The sequence below is a fragment of the Saccopteryx leptura genome, chromosome X (genome assembly GCF_036850995.1).
Source record: "Saccopteryx leptura isolate mSacLep1 chromosome X, mSacLep1_pri_phased_curated, whole genome shotgun sequence".
Taxonomy (NCBI): Eukaryota; Metazoa; Chordata; class Mammalia; order Chiroptera; family Emballonuridae; genus Saccopteryx; species Saccopteryx leptura.
The window spans coordinates 39484172-39499966 of NC_089516.1; the positions used below are offsets into that span (position 1 = coordinate 39484172).

Consider the following 15795-nt stretch of genomic DNA (forward strand, 5'->3'; position numbering starts at 1 on the left):
TTTATTTTAATGTCCTTTTTTTATACTTGCTATCTCTTTATTTAGGTGTTTATGTCCATCTATTGTTCTGAGATCTTTGAGCATCCTAACAATCATTATTTTAAACTCTGCATCTAGTAATTTGGTTATATCTGACTTGTTCTAGTCCTTTTCTGAGGATTTCTCTTAATTCGTTTGGGTTGTATTGGAAGGCATTTCTCTGCCTTCACATTTTTTCTGTGTATAAGAAGTGTGTGGCCACTGGAGTCAAATGGGTGTGGCCTCTGTGTTCCTGAGGTGTGGTCTGTCTGTAGGCCCGCCACCCCTTCCGTTGCTGCCTTGGATGTTCGGGTATGGACATTTCTGGTGCCAGCCTGTTGTGGTAGTTGCTGCGGTTTCTACCTCTCCTCCAGTGGAGGGGCTGTGTTCACGTGCCTGGATCTGAGAGCATTGGCTGTCCTGGCCTTCGTCCCATCCCTGCGGCTGGGGCTGCGTGCCTCGGTACCACAGGCTGGGCTGTGCACCTGTGCTAAGCAGCAGGTCTTCGCTTGTTCCCTGGCTTTCACCCTGCCCCCGCGGGCTGAGCCATGCTCGCGCGCCAGCTGCAAGCCCTGGCCCCATGGGCATGACCAGGCTGCTCATCTGCTCTCAGCTGTGGGTCTCTGCAATTTCCCAGCTTTTTCCTTTTCCCTGTGGGCAGGATTGTGGAGAGGACCTCTCTTGCTCACCCTACCCGCAGCCGGGTTGGACCACTTTCATGTGCTCCTTCCACTCTTGCTGGGTGAGACTGAGCTCACACCAGGCCTCAGTCATGGTCGGCCCAGCTTCTAGCCCCACTGACAGGAATGCGCTTCCACGTCTGCTGCCGTCAGCCCTCCGGCAAGCCCTCAGCAGTGTGTGTGGGGGCGCTGCTGCTCAAATTTCAGCACTCAATACTGTATTTCTGAATGCTCTCTCCTTCTAAGCAACTCTGCTCTGAGTGCTGCAGGAGAGCTTATTTGGCTGGTGTCCTGCTTCCCTTTGCTGGTAATGCTGGTTCCAGGGGAAATATTCACTTTAGATTTGGGGGGTGACTCAGCCCATGGGTTAGGGTGGCTGTCTCTCAAAGTGTTTCTTTGTGTGCCTTTAGATAACACTCTCTTCCTGCTAATCTGGTCCTCTCAACTCTCCCAGTCTCCCAGAGTTCCGGGTTAGTGGTTGTGAAAGAGATTTTTTGCACATTGCCTTTAAGAAGAATCCTGTGCCTGAGAAATCTGTCTCTTTCTCAGGAACAGTATTCTGACTCATTTCGTAGCTAAACACTGTCCATAGGCCTCTTCTAGGCTCTGAGTCTTCAGGCTGGGGCTTTATTATTGGGGCCCAGGACCCTCCCCTGTCTGCTAAACTAACTTCCCACGACGCAACTCTCTAGGCTGCTGTTCGCTCCCAGGAGCTGGGCAGCTCTCTCTGTGTTTCCACTTTTTTTTTTTACCAGTCTCAGTGTGGCTTCTTCAGTTTTCCTTGGTTAAAGAGTCCTCTTAGGCTCTGGCCTGTTGGCTCAGTGGTAGAGTGTCAGCCTGACATGCAGGAGTCCCGGGTTCAATTCCTGGCCAGGGCACACAGGAGAGTCACCCATCTACTTCTCCACCCCACCCCCTCTCCTTCCTCTCTTTCTCTTCCTCTCCTGCAGCCAAGGCTCCATTGGAGCACAGTTGGCCCAGGTGCTGAGGATGGCTCTGTGGCCTCTGCCTCAGACGCTAGAATGGCTCTGGTTGCAACAGAGCAACGCCCCGGATGGGCAGAGCATTGCCCCCTGGTGGGCATGCCGGGTGGATCTCGGTTGGGCGCATGCGGGAGTCTGTCTGATTGCCTCCCCATTTCCAACTTCAGAAAAAAAAAAAAAAAAAGAAAGAGTCCTCTTAGTTTAGTCCAATGTTGGTTTTTCTAGATGATGGTTCTTAAAATTAGGTTGTAATCGACTTTGGTTTTGGGAGGTGGAAGTTGGTAGGTCCACCTACTCCGTCGTCATCTTGCCACCCCTCTATCCTATATGTTTTGATTTGAGCATTTAATCCAATTATATTTATGGTTGTTATTGATATGCAGTTGTTTATTGCCATTTTTTTCTTTAAATCTATATTCCTCTTTTACTAGATTTTTTCCCCCTGCTTGTTCTGTCTACAGCAGGCCCCTTAACATTTCTTGCAACATTGGTTTGGTTGTGATGAATTCCTTGAGTTTTTTTTTTTTTTTTCTGGGAAGCTTTTTATTTCTTTTTCAATTTTAAATGATAGCCTTGTTGGATAAAGAAGTCTTGGTTGTAGGTTCTTGTTCTGCATTACTTTGAATATTTCTTGCTATTCCCATCTGGCCTCAAGTGTTTCTGTTGAAAAGTTGGCTGTCATCCTTATCGGGGCTCCTTTGTAGGTGATTGACTGCTTTTCTTTTGCAGCTTTTAGTGTTCTTTCTTTATCTCTTAGCTTAAGTATTTTTATTATGATGTGTCTTGGTGTAGTTCTCTTTTGGTTCTTTTTTAATGGGGTTTTCTCTGCTTCTTCAACCTGTACTACTCTTTCCTGCATCAATTTAGGGAAATTTTCAGCTATAATTTCTTCAATCAGTTTCTCTATTTCTTATTCTTTCTCTTCTCCTTTAGGAACGCCTTTTATGGGGATACTAGCTGTACCCAGCCATGTGTGGCTGCGGCTCAGTCTGGTTAAATGGAAAAGAAAGAAAAGAGAAAGCACACATTTCTAATATGTTTAATTTCACAATGCTTGTGGGTATACAATATTTTTTGTTCCATTGTCTGTGCAGATATAGACATTGTCTGATTTGCTGAGTCTAGAACACGCATCATATAATTGTCCATGTGAGAAGAAATCCGTGTGTAGATCTAAAGTGCATAATTCTAAAGATTGGCCCTGAGCTTTGTTGATGGTGATTGCAAATGGCAATTGAATTGGGAATTGCAATCTCTTAAATTGAAATGGCATATCCGTTGGAATCATAGGAATGTGAGGAATGAGGACATCTTCACCTTTGAAAGGTCCTGTCAAAATTGTTGCTTCTACAACGTTGCTCATTAATTTTTTACAGCGCACAGATCCAAACATTTCATGTTTTACCATGAAATTCATCAGCGATTTCAACTTCTGTCTGAAAACACATGCTGTGATGTCATGCCTATCCACCAGCGATTGGCCAGGAAATAAGAGCTGTTGTATATCGTCCCAAGCCGGATTGCATGTGAATGTAATGAATAGGTCTGGACGCCCATAGTGATGAACATACGCAATTGCATCTTGAGCATACTCATGCATATGACCTGGACTGCCTGTATATGAAGATGGCAAAATCATTAGTCTTCCAATGTTAGTTGTATTACCGTCATTTACAACTGCATCTCGCAAATGAACGTATTCTTCAGAGCAAAGCTTGGTTTGATTCAAACGATGAATATCAAATGTTCTTTTTTGATTTTTGCATACATATCTACAATGTATTGGTGAAACAATTGGCAGCATTTCAAAATATGATTGTCTTCATTCTCTTGAATCATTAACCGGTGTGAATAATAGTTCATTGCGCTGCATTTCATATTTGTTTCTTCGCCACTGACTGGATTTATCATCTTAACGTTGAAGTGATATCCATTGGCACATCCCAAAAAATGATTGGATATTGTAGGGCATTGTAGCATCGATGAGTTTCTGCAAGTTTTGTCAATTGATTGTTTCTCAATGAAGAACAATATCTCTAGGTTGAAATTGATCTCCGACTATAACAATTGCCACTTTGTCTATAGTTGGAGCATTGAATCTTCGCATATGTTCTCCAGCAGCCATTTTGTCAGCATGGATAACAATCTTGTGTGTATCAGATGGCATCATGTCAATTGTTGTTTTGAACAAATGCACTAAATCGTTTTTTTTGTGAAGAAGCTTTTGCAGTTGGGAAACAATGGACCTTTTTATGTTGGTAGAAATTCTGCAGCATGCATTCAATTCATCATTGCCATCACCAAGGAAATACATTTGTAGGAATTTATGTTGACCATCTGGGAATGGAAGCAGGCAGCCGGCTTTATGATAAATTTGTCCTTTCACTTTGAAAGTTGTCATGAATTGAGCTGTTCCGATTTCTGCACCGAATGACATCATTTGGAAACATGAGTTCTATTTCCTGATGTTAGATAGGAAATGCTTTGATTCAGCCGTATATCCGGCAAGCAAAGTTTTTAATGGCTTTGGTGGTTCTCCAAGTTGAGGCAGTTTAATTTTTCCAGTGGTGCAACACATTCCTTTCTTTTCTCCATTAAATTTCAGAGCCTTGTTATAAGGACATACTTCAGCCATAGTGCTGATGAGAACATACCGACTCAATCTATAATCATTAGCTGGGTTGTACCGGAATGTAAGGCGATTGTAATCGCGTGATTGCTGAGCACAGAGTCGTGTTTGACGCTGATCTACTGTTTCTTGTTGACGTCTTTTAGCTACTCTCAGCCTGTTGTGTTCATTCTGTTGGGAACGAAGCAAATTTGAAGGTGCAGAATGCAATCGCCATGCTCACAACCGTGCATCCTCAAGTCTGGCTGCACGTAAATGTTTCATAAATCTGAAACATTGAAATGGAATCGTAAAATATTTAGTATGCATGTGTTGCTTTTACGTCAAACAGTGGCGCTGTTTTTTAAAAAAATGTTTTTACCTGTCACAGGTATGACATCTATATCTATATAATAGTTGGTATATAAAAAAGAGCGCGTATTTGAATGCAACATTGTATTAAAATTTTAAAGTAATCAGTGAAGAACTTTCGGAGATTTAAGATTTTGAACAAACGAACATTTACATTTTTACTTATATAGTTTCTCTTCATGTTCTCAGAGAGCTCTCTTAGAGTTTCCTCAGACTTTTTGATCCTCTTTTTTTTTTTTTTTTTTGGTATTTTTCTGAAGCTGGAAACGGGGAGGCAGACAGATAGACTCCCACATGCGCCCGACCGGGATCCACCCCGCATGCCCACCAGGGGACGATGCTCTAACCATCCCGGGCGTCACTCTGTCGCAACCAGAGCCACTCTAGCGCCTGGGGCAGAGGCCAAGGCGCCAGCGCCCGGCCCATCTTTTGCTCCAATGGAGCATTGGCTGCGGGAGAGGAAGAGAGAGACAGAGAGGAAGGAGAGGGGGAAGGGTGGAGAAGCAGATGGGTGCTTCTCCTGTGTGCCCTGGCTGGGAATAGAACCCAGGACTCCTGCACGCCAGGCTGACGCTCTACCACTGAGCCAACCGGCCAGAGCCTTGATCCTCTTTTCGTTTTGCTGTTCTGCTTCTGTGCTTTCACTTATCTTGTCCTCTAAGTTGCTGATTTGATCCTCTGCTTCATCCAGCCTGCTGTTAATTCCTTCTAGTGTAGTCTTCATTTCTAATATTGTGTTTGTCATTTCTTTCTGGTTCTTTTTTATGATTTCAGTGTCCTTTTTGATGCTTACAATTTCTTTATTTAGGTGCTCATTAAGTCAATTCATTGTAGTTTTGAGATCCTTAAGCATCCTAACAATCATTATTTTAAACTCTGCATCCAGTAATTTGATTAGTTCCATTTCATCCAGATCTTTTTCTGGAGATTTTTCTTGTTGATTCATATGGCTTACATTCCTCTGTCTTCCCATTGTTTCTGTTCGTGGTTTGCAGGCTTGTTTGAGTTGTTGTCTCCTTAACTAGTGGAGCCGCTTTTCTGTTTTCTATATCTTAACTGGATCAGGTGTGAGGAGCCCTTTCTTAAGATGTCACTCTAACAAAGGTTGTTAGGTCCTGAACTGATAATCTCTGTATCTGGCCTCTGTTTGTGCCCTCCCTGGACCTTCTTGGCCGGAGCCTGGTGCAGACCAGTGGCGGTCACTGCCTATGACTGGCCTTTATCTATGTTTTTGGAGCAATAGGCGAACCAGATCCTTTGGCTTCCTCTGCTGAGCCCAGATGCCATTGTTAATATCAACCTAGGCTGGCTTTATGTAATTTTGGCCTGGAGGATGTACGTTTAAATGTTCAGGTTCCCCTGAGATCTGCTTTCTGCCGCCTTTTATTGGTGGCTACTTGTTGGGCTCAGTACTACAAATCAGGGGTTAGGTAAGGTATTGGATGTGGCTTGCTCCTTAGCCTCAGTTGCTTTATCTAACCTTTTTAACTTTCTTTTATATTTTTCTTTTCATCCCTCAGAAGTTCTGAGTCTAATGGGTGTGGCCTTTGTGTTCCCAAGGTGCCATCTGTCTGCAAGCCCACCACCACTGCTGTCGCCACCTCAGGCGTTCAGGCATGGGGTGTTGCCAGCACTGGCCCACTTCTGTGGTTGCTGCGGCTTCTGTCTCACCTCCATGGGTGGGACTGTGCATGTGTGCCGGGTCTGCTAGCCCTGGCTGGCCCCAGCCTCTGCCCGGCCTCCGTGGGTGGGACTGATTTTGCATGCCTGGGTCTGAAGCCTGGGCTGGTTCCCTGGCCTCCACCCTGCCCCTGCGGGTGGGACTGCGTTCATGCACTTAGGCCTCAGCCATGGCTGGCTCCCGGTTTCCACCCCCACAGACAGGATCATGCTCTCATGTCCCTCCGCTGCCTGCTCTCCAGCGAGCACTCAGCAGTGTGGGGGTGGTGCTGTAGCTCAGACCTCAGCACTCAATACTGTATCCCTGAAGGGCTCCCTGCTTCTAAGCTACTCTGCTCTGACTGTAGCAGGAGAGCTTTCATTTGGCTGGTGACCTGCTTCCCTTTGCTGGTATTGCTGGTTCCAGGAAAAATATTCACTCTAGATTTGGGGAGTGACTCAGCCCAGGAGTTAGGGTAGCTGTCCCTCAAAATGTTTCTCCCTGTGCCTTTTAGATTATATTCTCTTCTGCTACTCCAGTTCTTGCAGCTCACCTTGTCCCCCAGAGCCACGGGGGAGTGGTTGTGAAAGAGGTTTTCTGCGCGGTCCCTTTAAGATGAATCCTGGGTCTGAGAAATCTGTCTCTTTCTCACAAACAGTATCTTGACTTGTTTTGCAGCTAGATACTGTCCGTATGCCTCTTCTATAGGCTTCAAGGCTGCAGGCTGGGGCTTCAGTCTTGGGTCCCAGGACCTTCCCCTCTCCAGTAAAACCCCACCACCATGCGAGTCTCTCTGGGCTACTGCTTGCTCCCAGGAGCTGAGCAGCCATCTCCGCATTTCTGCTTTTCCTACCAGTCTCAGTGTGGCTTCTTTGGTGGTCTTTGGTTATAGATTCCTCTTGATATAGCCCAAATTTGGTTTTTCCAGATGATTTTTCTTAAAATTAAGTTGTAATCCACTTTGGCTCTGGGAGCTGGAAGTTGGAATGTCTGCCTACTCCATCACCATCTTGCCGTGCCCTTAAATCACTTTTATACTTGGTAATTTTCTTTACTCTGATATTACTTTGTCTGATAATATAGCCAGTGTAGCCTTCAGGGATTGAACGGCAATCTCTGTACTTTGGGAAAAAGCTCTAACCAACTGAGCCATCCATACAAGGCTCCTTCTACCCTTATATTTTTAATATGCATTTTTTAACTTGTATTTTTAAATGTCTGGTGTTAATTATTATCTACATCTTATTTCCTCTTTTTTTAGTACTTTATTTTTTTAAAATTTTTTGTTTTTATTTTTTTTACAGAGACAGAGTGAGAGTCAGAGAGAGGGATAGATAAGGACAGACAGACAGAAATGCAGAGAGATGAGAAGCATCAATCATCAGTTTTTCGTTGTGGTACTTTAGTTATTCATTGATTGCTTTCTCATATGTGCCTTGACCGTGGGGCTACAGCAGACTGAGTAACCCCTTGCTCAAGCCAGCAACCTTGGGTCCAAGCTGGTGAGCTTTGCTCAAACCAGATGAGCCCGTGCTCAAGCTGGTGACCTTGGGGTCTTGAACCTGGGTCCTCCGCATCCTAATCCAATGCTCTATCCACTGCGCCACCACCTGGTCAAGCGAAATTTCCTCTTGAATAAGACATGAACCTTAGAATGGAATTCCTTTTGCATGTTACTTTATACATATTATTTCTCAGTCCTCACAACTTTGCAAGGCAGATGGTATATATGGAAGATAGAAGGCTTAGAGAAATTCTTTTAGGCCCTTGGTTGGCAAACTGCAGCTCGTGAGCCACATGCGGCTCTTTGGCCCCTTGAGTGTTTAGCAAAGGCCAGCTTAGGAGTACCCTAATTAAGTTAATAGCAATGTACTTACCTATATAGTTTAAGTTTAAAATATTTGTCTCTCAAAAGAAATTTCAATCGTTGTACTGTTGATATTTGACTCTGTTGACCGAGTTTGCCGACCACTGTCTTAGGCTATAAAGGTAGCAGCCACTCCAGAATTTCAAAGTAATTGTCTGATCTTAACACCCAAGGTCTTTCCACCATACCATACTTCTTTCCTTGAGGTGGAAAACCTTTCAGTTCCAACAAAGTAACATTGATAGCCATTGGGACTAGTAGGGATGGATGGGACCTTTCTCAAAGAATTGTTACCAGTAGTCATTTCTTTCTAGGACAATTAATGACCCCTCACTTAAGAAACATCTTTATAAGTCAGGAGGCTGGAGTTTTACCCTTTTGCTCAAGGAGGAAGGCCTGAAAAATGTGCTCATTTTTTGTACAAAGAGATCTTTCAGAAAGGAAGTGGGAGATTGGATTCCTCTGATGTGGTATAATTCTAGAGAAATTTGAAGCTGGTCTTTAGGAGGAAGTTTTCAATCTCACTTTGCTTCTATTTTAGGTTTAGCTGCAGCAGCAGAATTTGACCTTATTAGTGGGACTTTTCTAGACCACTTTCCTATTAAATTCTATAGGTGTTACATGTGGATTGTAAGGAGAGTGTGATAAAACTGGATGTTTGTGTGTATTTGTTTAGTGTGAGATGCTTATATATGTGTGTCATTCAGAACATTCAATTCCAGTAATCTTGTTCCTAATTCAGCCCAAGTAGTCTTTTTGCTCCCTTTTTGTGAATAATGTGTGTACCGTTCTCTTTTCATTAATTCAGCACACATTTACTGAGCACCTACTCTTGTATTTTGTTAGGCTTTCTTAATTTGAAATAAAAAAATACCTATCCCTGCCCTCCTGGTAAATTGGGAGTGATAGATTTACTAATTATCTCTTAGGCACTATATAATAAGTAACTCCAGTAGGGGTATACTCAGGATGCTATGGAAAGTTGAGGAGGCATATGAATCAGATTAGGAGAATGGGGGAACGCTTTAGGAAGTGAATCTAGAGCTGAATTTTGCAGGGTCAGTAAAGTAGCTCATGAAGTTATTCATTAAATGGATGTTAGGTGAGTGAATCAGAATTAGATGATGCTGGGAGAAGAGCATTTGCAACAAGGGTGCAAAAGTAGAAAGGCATGAAAAGTATGTGGTACATTTAGTGACTCCTGCATTTAAATATGGATTAAGGGTCCACTTGTGGGGGCGTGGTAGGAGCTGAGGTAGATATCCTGTTTTTATCCATGTGGATGAGATCTCACTTTACTTTGCTCTTTCCTCTCACTGCAGTTTATCCTTCCCTGGAGTCTGATGATGATGATCCTGCTTTGAAATCTCGACCCAAGAAAAAGAAGAATTCAGATGATGCTCCATGGAGCCCTAAAGGTGATCTACTATTTTGTCCTCAATCTCTGAAAGGGTGGTTGAGAGAAAAATAGGCTGGAGGTAGGTGGGATATTTAATATAAGAAGACATGGTTCAGTCACTCATTTATTTTAGCAAACTGTTTGCCTGCTATATGTTGGCTATTAGGTGCTGGAACATAAATGATCAGTGGGGCACAGTTTATGCACTAAGTTCAGCAAAGCCAGAGGTAATGGTGCACTTTGCTTCTGATATTATGAGGCTTGAGGTGAAATGAGGAAGACCTTGATCAGATTTTAGCAAGCAGTCTATGGGTTCTGAAAACATTTTGCTATCATCTTCATAGCCCTCTGGTAATATTAATGTGAAAGGAGGGAAATTATGCTGACTATCAAGCTCTACAAAGCTCAAGACTTTTTAGACTGTCATCTGTACTGGTTGAGAGGCCATTTCTGAGAAAGGGAGAGAATAATCATTGAGTTTAACATGGAATTTAGAGAATAATAAAAGAATTTTATCCATCTCATTGGCTGAGTGGTTTTCACATTGGAAGGTGTGTCAGCTTTTGCTGCTTATCCAGCTACACAAAACTTAGTGGCTTAGAACAACAATTGATCATTTCTCATGATTCTCCAGATTGACTGAGCTGCTTTTCCAGACTGGACCAGCTTGTCTCTGGCTGGATGATCTGAAAAGGATACCATTATGTGTCTGGGACCTAACTTGGGTTGACTGGGCCCTCTTTCCACATGGTCTTTCATCCACAGGAGGCTAGCCCAAGCTTTTTTACACAGTAGCAAGCACAGGGTTATCCAGCATCAAGAGAGAACAAGCCCTAGTGTGTAAGCACTTTTCAAGCCTCTGCTTGTGTCATGTAGTCTTTTGTCCCACTGACCAAAGCAACTTATATGGCCAAGCCTTGATTTCAGGGATGGGGAAGTAGATTCCATTTCCTGAAAGGAGTAGTTGCAAAATTCTCATATATACAAGGAGATATGAGCAAATTGAGAGCCTTTACTGCAGCAGACCACCACAGAGAGTACTGACATCTCAGTACCTATATTTCTTCAGGGTATGAAGGGCCTGCTATCCCCACCCCAGCTTTATTTGGTCCTTCTGGTGTTTGTTTGGGTTTGGGGGAGTGAGGTGACAGGGCAGTCCCAGGAAGTGTTCTCTTAATTAGTGCATCAATCAGCAAATGTTTCCTGTTTCTTTCTTCAGAACTATTTTCTGATTTTATTTACTCCTATAGTTTCTGACTTATTAGTATAATAGAAAATTTGGAAAATACAGAAAGTCAAGTATAAAAAAGAAACTACCCATAATTCTACACCCAAAGGCAACCACTGTTAATGTGTTGACATACTTTCTTCTTGTCTTTTTACTTGTGTATTTTTCTGTTTATGGTTGAAATCACATTATGTATATAATCATATATCCTACGTTAAAATTATTTTGCCCTTTATTCACAATAATATGTATATCTCATAACAAATCAAATAGTACAGAGGAATTTAGGATGAAATGCAATGATTTTTTAAAAATTTTATTTATTTTAGAGAGGAGAGAGAGAGGGAGAGAGAGAGAGACAGACAGACAGACAGACAGGGGGGAGGAGCTGGAAGCATCAACTCCCATATGTGCCTTGACCAGGCAAGCCCAGGGTTTCAAACTGGCGACCTCAGCATTTCCAGGTCGACGCTTTATCCACTGCGCCACCATAGGCCAGGCAAACGATGATCTTTTGCCTTTGCTTTTCCTGCCTACAATCTCGTGCCTGCTAGACAACCTCAGAGTTTTCATTTTTGTTGTAGTTATCTCTAAAACTCAATATTATAGGGTTTATAACATAATTTCTTGACTTATTAACTTAACCTCTATTTCTCCTTCCATCAGTTTCTGTCGCTCTCTCTTGATTACCTACTCTCTAAAATACTATATAGACATTAGGACTATGGTTTTCTTCTTTCTCCAACCTTCTGTGACCATTAAAGCGTGGGTTTATATCTGGTTCTCTGCTCTACTCCATTGATCTGTATGCCTGTTCTTATGCCAGTACCAGGCTGTTTTCATTACAATGGCTTTGTAGTATAGCTTGATATCAGGAAGTGTAAGTGTGATACCTCCCACTTTGTTCTTCAGTTTCAAGATTGCTGAGGGTATTCAGGTTCTTTTTGGGTTCCATATAAATTTTGGGATATTTGTTCTAGATCTCTTAAGTATGCTGTTATATTTTAATAGGAACTGCATTAAATCTATAGATTACTTTAGGTAGTTTGGATGTTGATTCTTTCTATCCATGAACATGGTATATATACTTTCACTTGTTTGGATTTTCCTTGATTTCTTGTTTCAATGTATTATAATTTTCTGAGTACAAAGTCTTTTACTGACTTGGTTAAATTTATTCTTAGGTACTTTATATTTTTTGTTGCAAAAGAAAATGGGATTGTTTCCTTAATTTCTCTTTCTTACAATTTATTATTGGCATATAAAACTGCCACTGATTTCTGAGTATTAATTTTATATCCTGACCTGACCTGTGGTGGCGCAGTGAATAAAGCATCAATTTGGAAAGCTGAGTTCATCAGTTTGAAACCCTGGGCTTACCTGTTCAAGGCACATGGGACTTGGTGCTTCCTGCTCCCCCCCTCCTCATTGTTGTCTCCTCCTCCTCCTCCTCCTCCTCCTTCTCCTTCTTCTTCTCCTTCTTCTCCTTCTCTCTCTCTCTCTCTCTCTCTCTCTCTCTCTCTTTCTCTCTTTCTCTCTTTCTCTCTCTCTCCCTATCCCTCTCTTCTCCCTCTCCTTCTCTCTCTCTCTTCCCCTCTGCCTCTAAAATGAATAAATTAAACAAATAAATAGATAAAAGAAAGGATATTGTTTTTTGGGTTTTTTTTTTGTATTTTTCTGAAGCTGGAAACGGGGAGAGACAGTCAGACAGACTCCCGCATGCGCCTAACCAGGATCCACCTGGCACGCCCACCAGGGGGCAATGCTCTGCCCACCAGGGGGCGATGCCCTGCCCCTCCGGGGCGTCGCTCTGTTGCAACCAGAGCCACTCTAGCGCCTGGGGCAGAGGCCAAGGAGCCATCCCCAGTGCCCGGGCCATTTTTGCTCCAATGGAGCCTTGCTGCGGGAGGGGAAGATAGAGACAGAAAGGAAAGAGAGGGGGAGGGGTGGAGAGGCAGATGGGCGCTTCTCCTGTGTGCCCTGGCCGGGAATCGAACCCGGGACTTCTGCACCCAGGCCGACGCTCTACCACTGAGCCAACCGGCCAGGGCCAGAATATTGTTTTGTTTTTTTGTTTTTTTTTTAATTTTTATTTATTTATTAATTTTTTACAGAGACAGAGTGAATCAGATAGAGGGATAGACAGGGACAGACAGATAGGAATGGAGAGAGATGAGAAGCATTAATCATTAGTTTTTCATTGCGCGTTGCAACACCTAGTTCTTCATTGATTGCTTTCTCATACGTGCCTTGACCGTGGGCCTTCAGCAGACCGAGTAACCCCTTGCTGGAGCCAGTGACCTTGGGTTCAAGCTGGTGGGCTTTTGCTCAAACCAGATGAGCCCGCACTCAAGCTGGCGACCTCGGGGTCTCGAACCTGGGTCTTCTGCATCTCAGTCCGATGCTCTATCCACTGCTCCACCGCCTGGTCAGGCAGAATATTGTTGTTTTTTTTTTTAAAAAAGATTTATATCCTGCCACTTTGCTGAATTCATTGATCAGGTCTAGTAGTTTTTTAGCTTTGAATTTACGGTTTTCTATGTATAGTATCAGGTCGTCAGTAAATAATGGCACTTTTACTTCTTTTCTAATTTGGATGCCTTTTATTTCTTCTTGTGTGATTTCTGTGGCTAGGACTTCAGTACTATGTTGAGTAAAAGTGGTGAAAGGAGACACCCCTGTCTTATTCCTGATCTTAAGGGGATTGCATGTAATTTTTTCCTATTGAGTATGATGTTGGTTGTTGGTTTGTCATATACAACATTTATTATGTTGAGGTATGCTCCCTGTATTCCCACTTTGCTGAGAATTTTGTTCATAAATCGGTGCTGGATATTATTGAATGTTTTGTCTGCATCTGTTGGTGTGATTCAATGATTTGTACCCTTCATTTTGTTTATGTGATGAAACACATTTATTGATTTGCAAATATTTTACCAGTTTTGCCTCTCCAGAATAAATCCCACTTGATCATGGTGTATGATATTTTTAATGTATTGTTGGATCTGGTTTGCTAATATTTTGTTGAGAATTTTAGCATCTATGTTAATCAGAGATGTTGGCCTATAGTTCTTTTTCTTTTTAGTATCTTTACCTGGTTTTGGAATTAGGATAATGCTTGTCTTTTAAAAGAGGAAGCCTTCCCTCTTCTTGATTTTTTTTTTTTTGAATAGGTTGAGAAGGATAGGTGTTAGTTTTTCTTTGAATGTTTGATAAAATTCACCTGTGAAGCCATCAGGTCCAGGGCTTATGTTTGCTGGGAGTTTTTTTGATAACTGTTTCAATTTCATTTGTTGTAATTGGTCTGCTCAGGTTTTCTGATTCTTCCAGTTTAGTTTTGTAAAATTGTATGTTTCTAGGAATTTATCCATTTTACCCACATTATCAAACTTTTTGGCATATAACTATTCATAGTATTTTCTTATAATCTATTGTATTTCTAAAGTCAGTTGTTACTTCTTTCATTTCTAATTTTATTTATTTGAGCTGTCTCTTTTTTTCTTGATGAGTCTGGTTAAAGATTTGTCAATCTTATTAACTATTCAAAGAATCAGCTCTTGGTTTCATTGATCTTTTGTATTGTTTTTTAGCCTCTCTGTCATATATTTTCGCTCTGATCTTTATTATTTCTTCCCTTCTATTTCCTCTGGGCTTTATTGTTCTTTTTCTAATTCTATTAGATGCAGGGTTAAGTTGTTTTTTGAGAATTTTCTTACTTTTTAAGGTACAACTGTAATGCTATGAACTTCCCTCTCAGGACTGCTTTCACTGGGTCCCATAAATTTGGGGTTGTTGTATGTTTATTTTCATTTGTTTCAAAGAAATTTTTGATTTCTTCCTTGATCTATTGTTAACCCATTCATTATTTAATAATATGCTATTTAGCCTTCAACTGCTTGAATGTTTTTCAGTTTTTCTATTGTAGTTGTATTCTAGTTTCATGCTGTTGTGATCAGAGAAGATGCTTGATATGATTTTAATCTTCTTATATTTGTTGAGACTTGTTCTGTATCCTAACATGTGGTCTGTCCTAGAAAATGTACCATGAGTACTTGAAAAGAATGTGTTTTCTTCTGCTGTGGGGTGAAGAGTTCTGAAGATGTCAATTAAATCCAGTTGATCTAATGTATCATTTAAGGCTGCTGTTTCTTTGTTAATTTTCTGTCTGGGGGATCTATCCATTGATGTCGGTGGGGTGTTAAAATCCCCTACTGTTACTGTTGATCTCCCTTTATATCCATCAAAATCTGTTTTATATATTTAGGTGCTCCTATATTGGGTGCATATATATTTATAATGGTTGTATGCTCTTGTTGGATTGTTCCCTTTATCATTATGTAGTAACCTTCTTTGTCCTTTACTGTAGCCTTTAAAAAAATTTTTTTTTAATTTATTCATTTTAGAGTGGAAGGAGGGATGGAGGGAGGGAAAAAGAGAGAGAGAAGGGAGAGGGGAGGGGAGGAACAGGGAGCATCAATTCCCATATGTGCCTTGACCAGGCAAGCCAGGGGTTTTGAATTGGCGACCTCAGTGTTCCAGGTAAACACTTTATCCACTGCACTACCACAGGTCAGGCTTTGTTTTAAAGGCTATTTTGTCAGATATAAGTATTATTACCCCAGCTTTTTTTTCCCCATTTCCATTTCCATGGAATATTTTTTTTATTCCTTCAATTTCAGTGTATGTATACCTTATATTTTGAGGTGGGTCTCTTTTTTCCCTTTATTATTAATTTTAATGGGGTGACATTGATTAATTAGAGTACATAGATTCAGAGAGAACATCTCCAGGTTATTTTGACATCTGATTATGTTGTATACCCATCACTCAAAGTCAAATTGTCTTTCGTCACCTTCTATCTGGTTTTCTTTGTGCCCCTCCCCCTCCCTCTCCTCCCTCTCCTCCCCGCCCCTGTAACCACCACACTCTTGTCCATGTCCCTAAATCTTTTTTATGTCTCACCTATGTATGGAATCATAT

The 15795-nt window shown here is 41.7% G+C and overlaps 1 protein-coding gene across 4 annotated transcripts in view; it reads left to right on the top strand.

Annotated features, from left to right (window-relative positions):
* The window catches only part of PHF8 (PHD finger protein 8), a 143892-nt gene that overhangs the window by 102160 nt on the left and 25937 nt on the right, over positions 1 to 15795 (top strand). For all 4 annotated transcript variants that reach the window (XM_066357562.1, XM_066357561.1, XM_066357565.1 and 1 more), the window contains one exon: positions 9511 to 9606. In XM_066357562.1, the coding sequence (XP_066213659.1) occupies positions 9511 to 9606 (96 nt within the window). The remainder of the gene's footprint in view (positions 1 to 9510; positions 9607 to 15795) is intronic.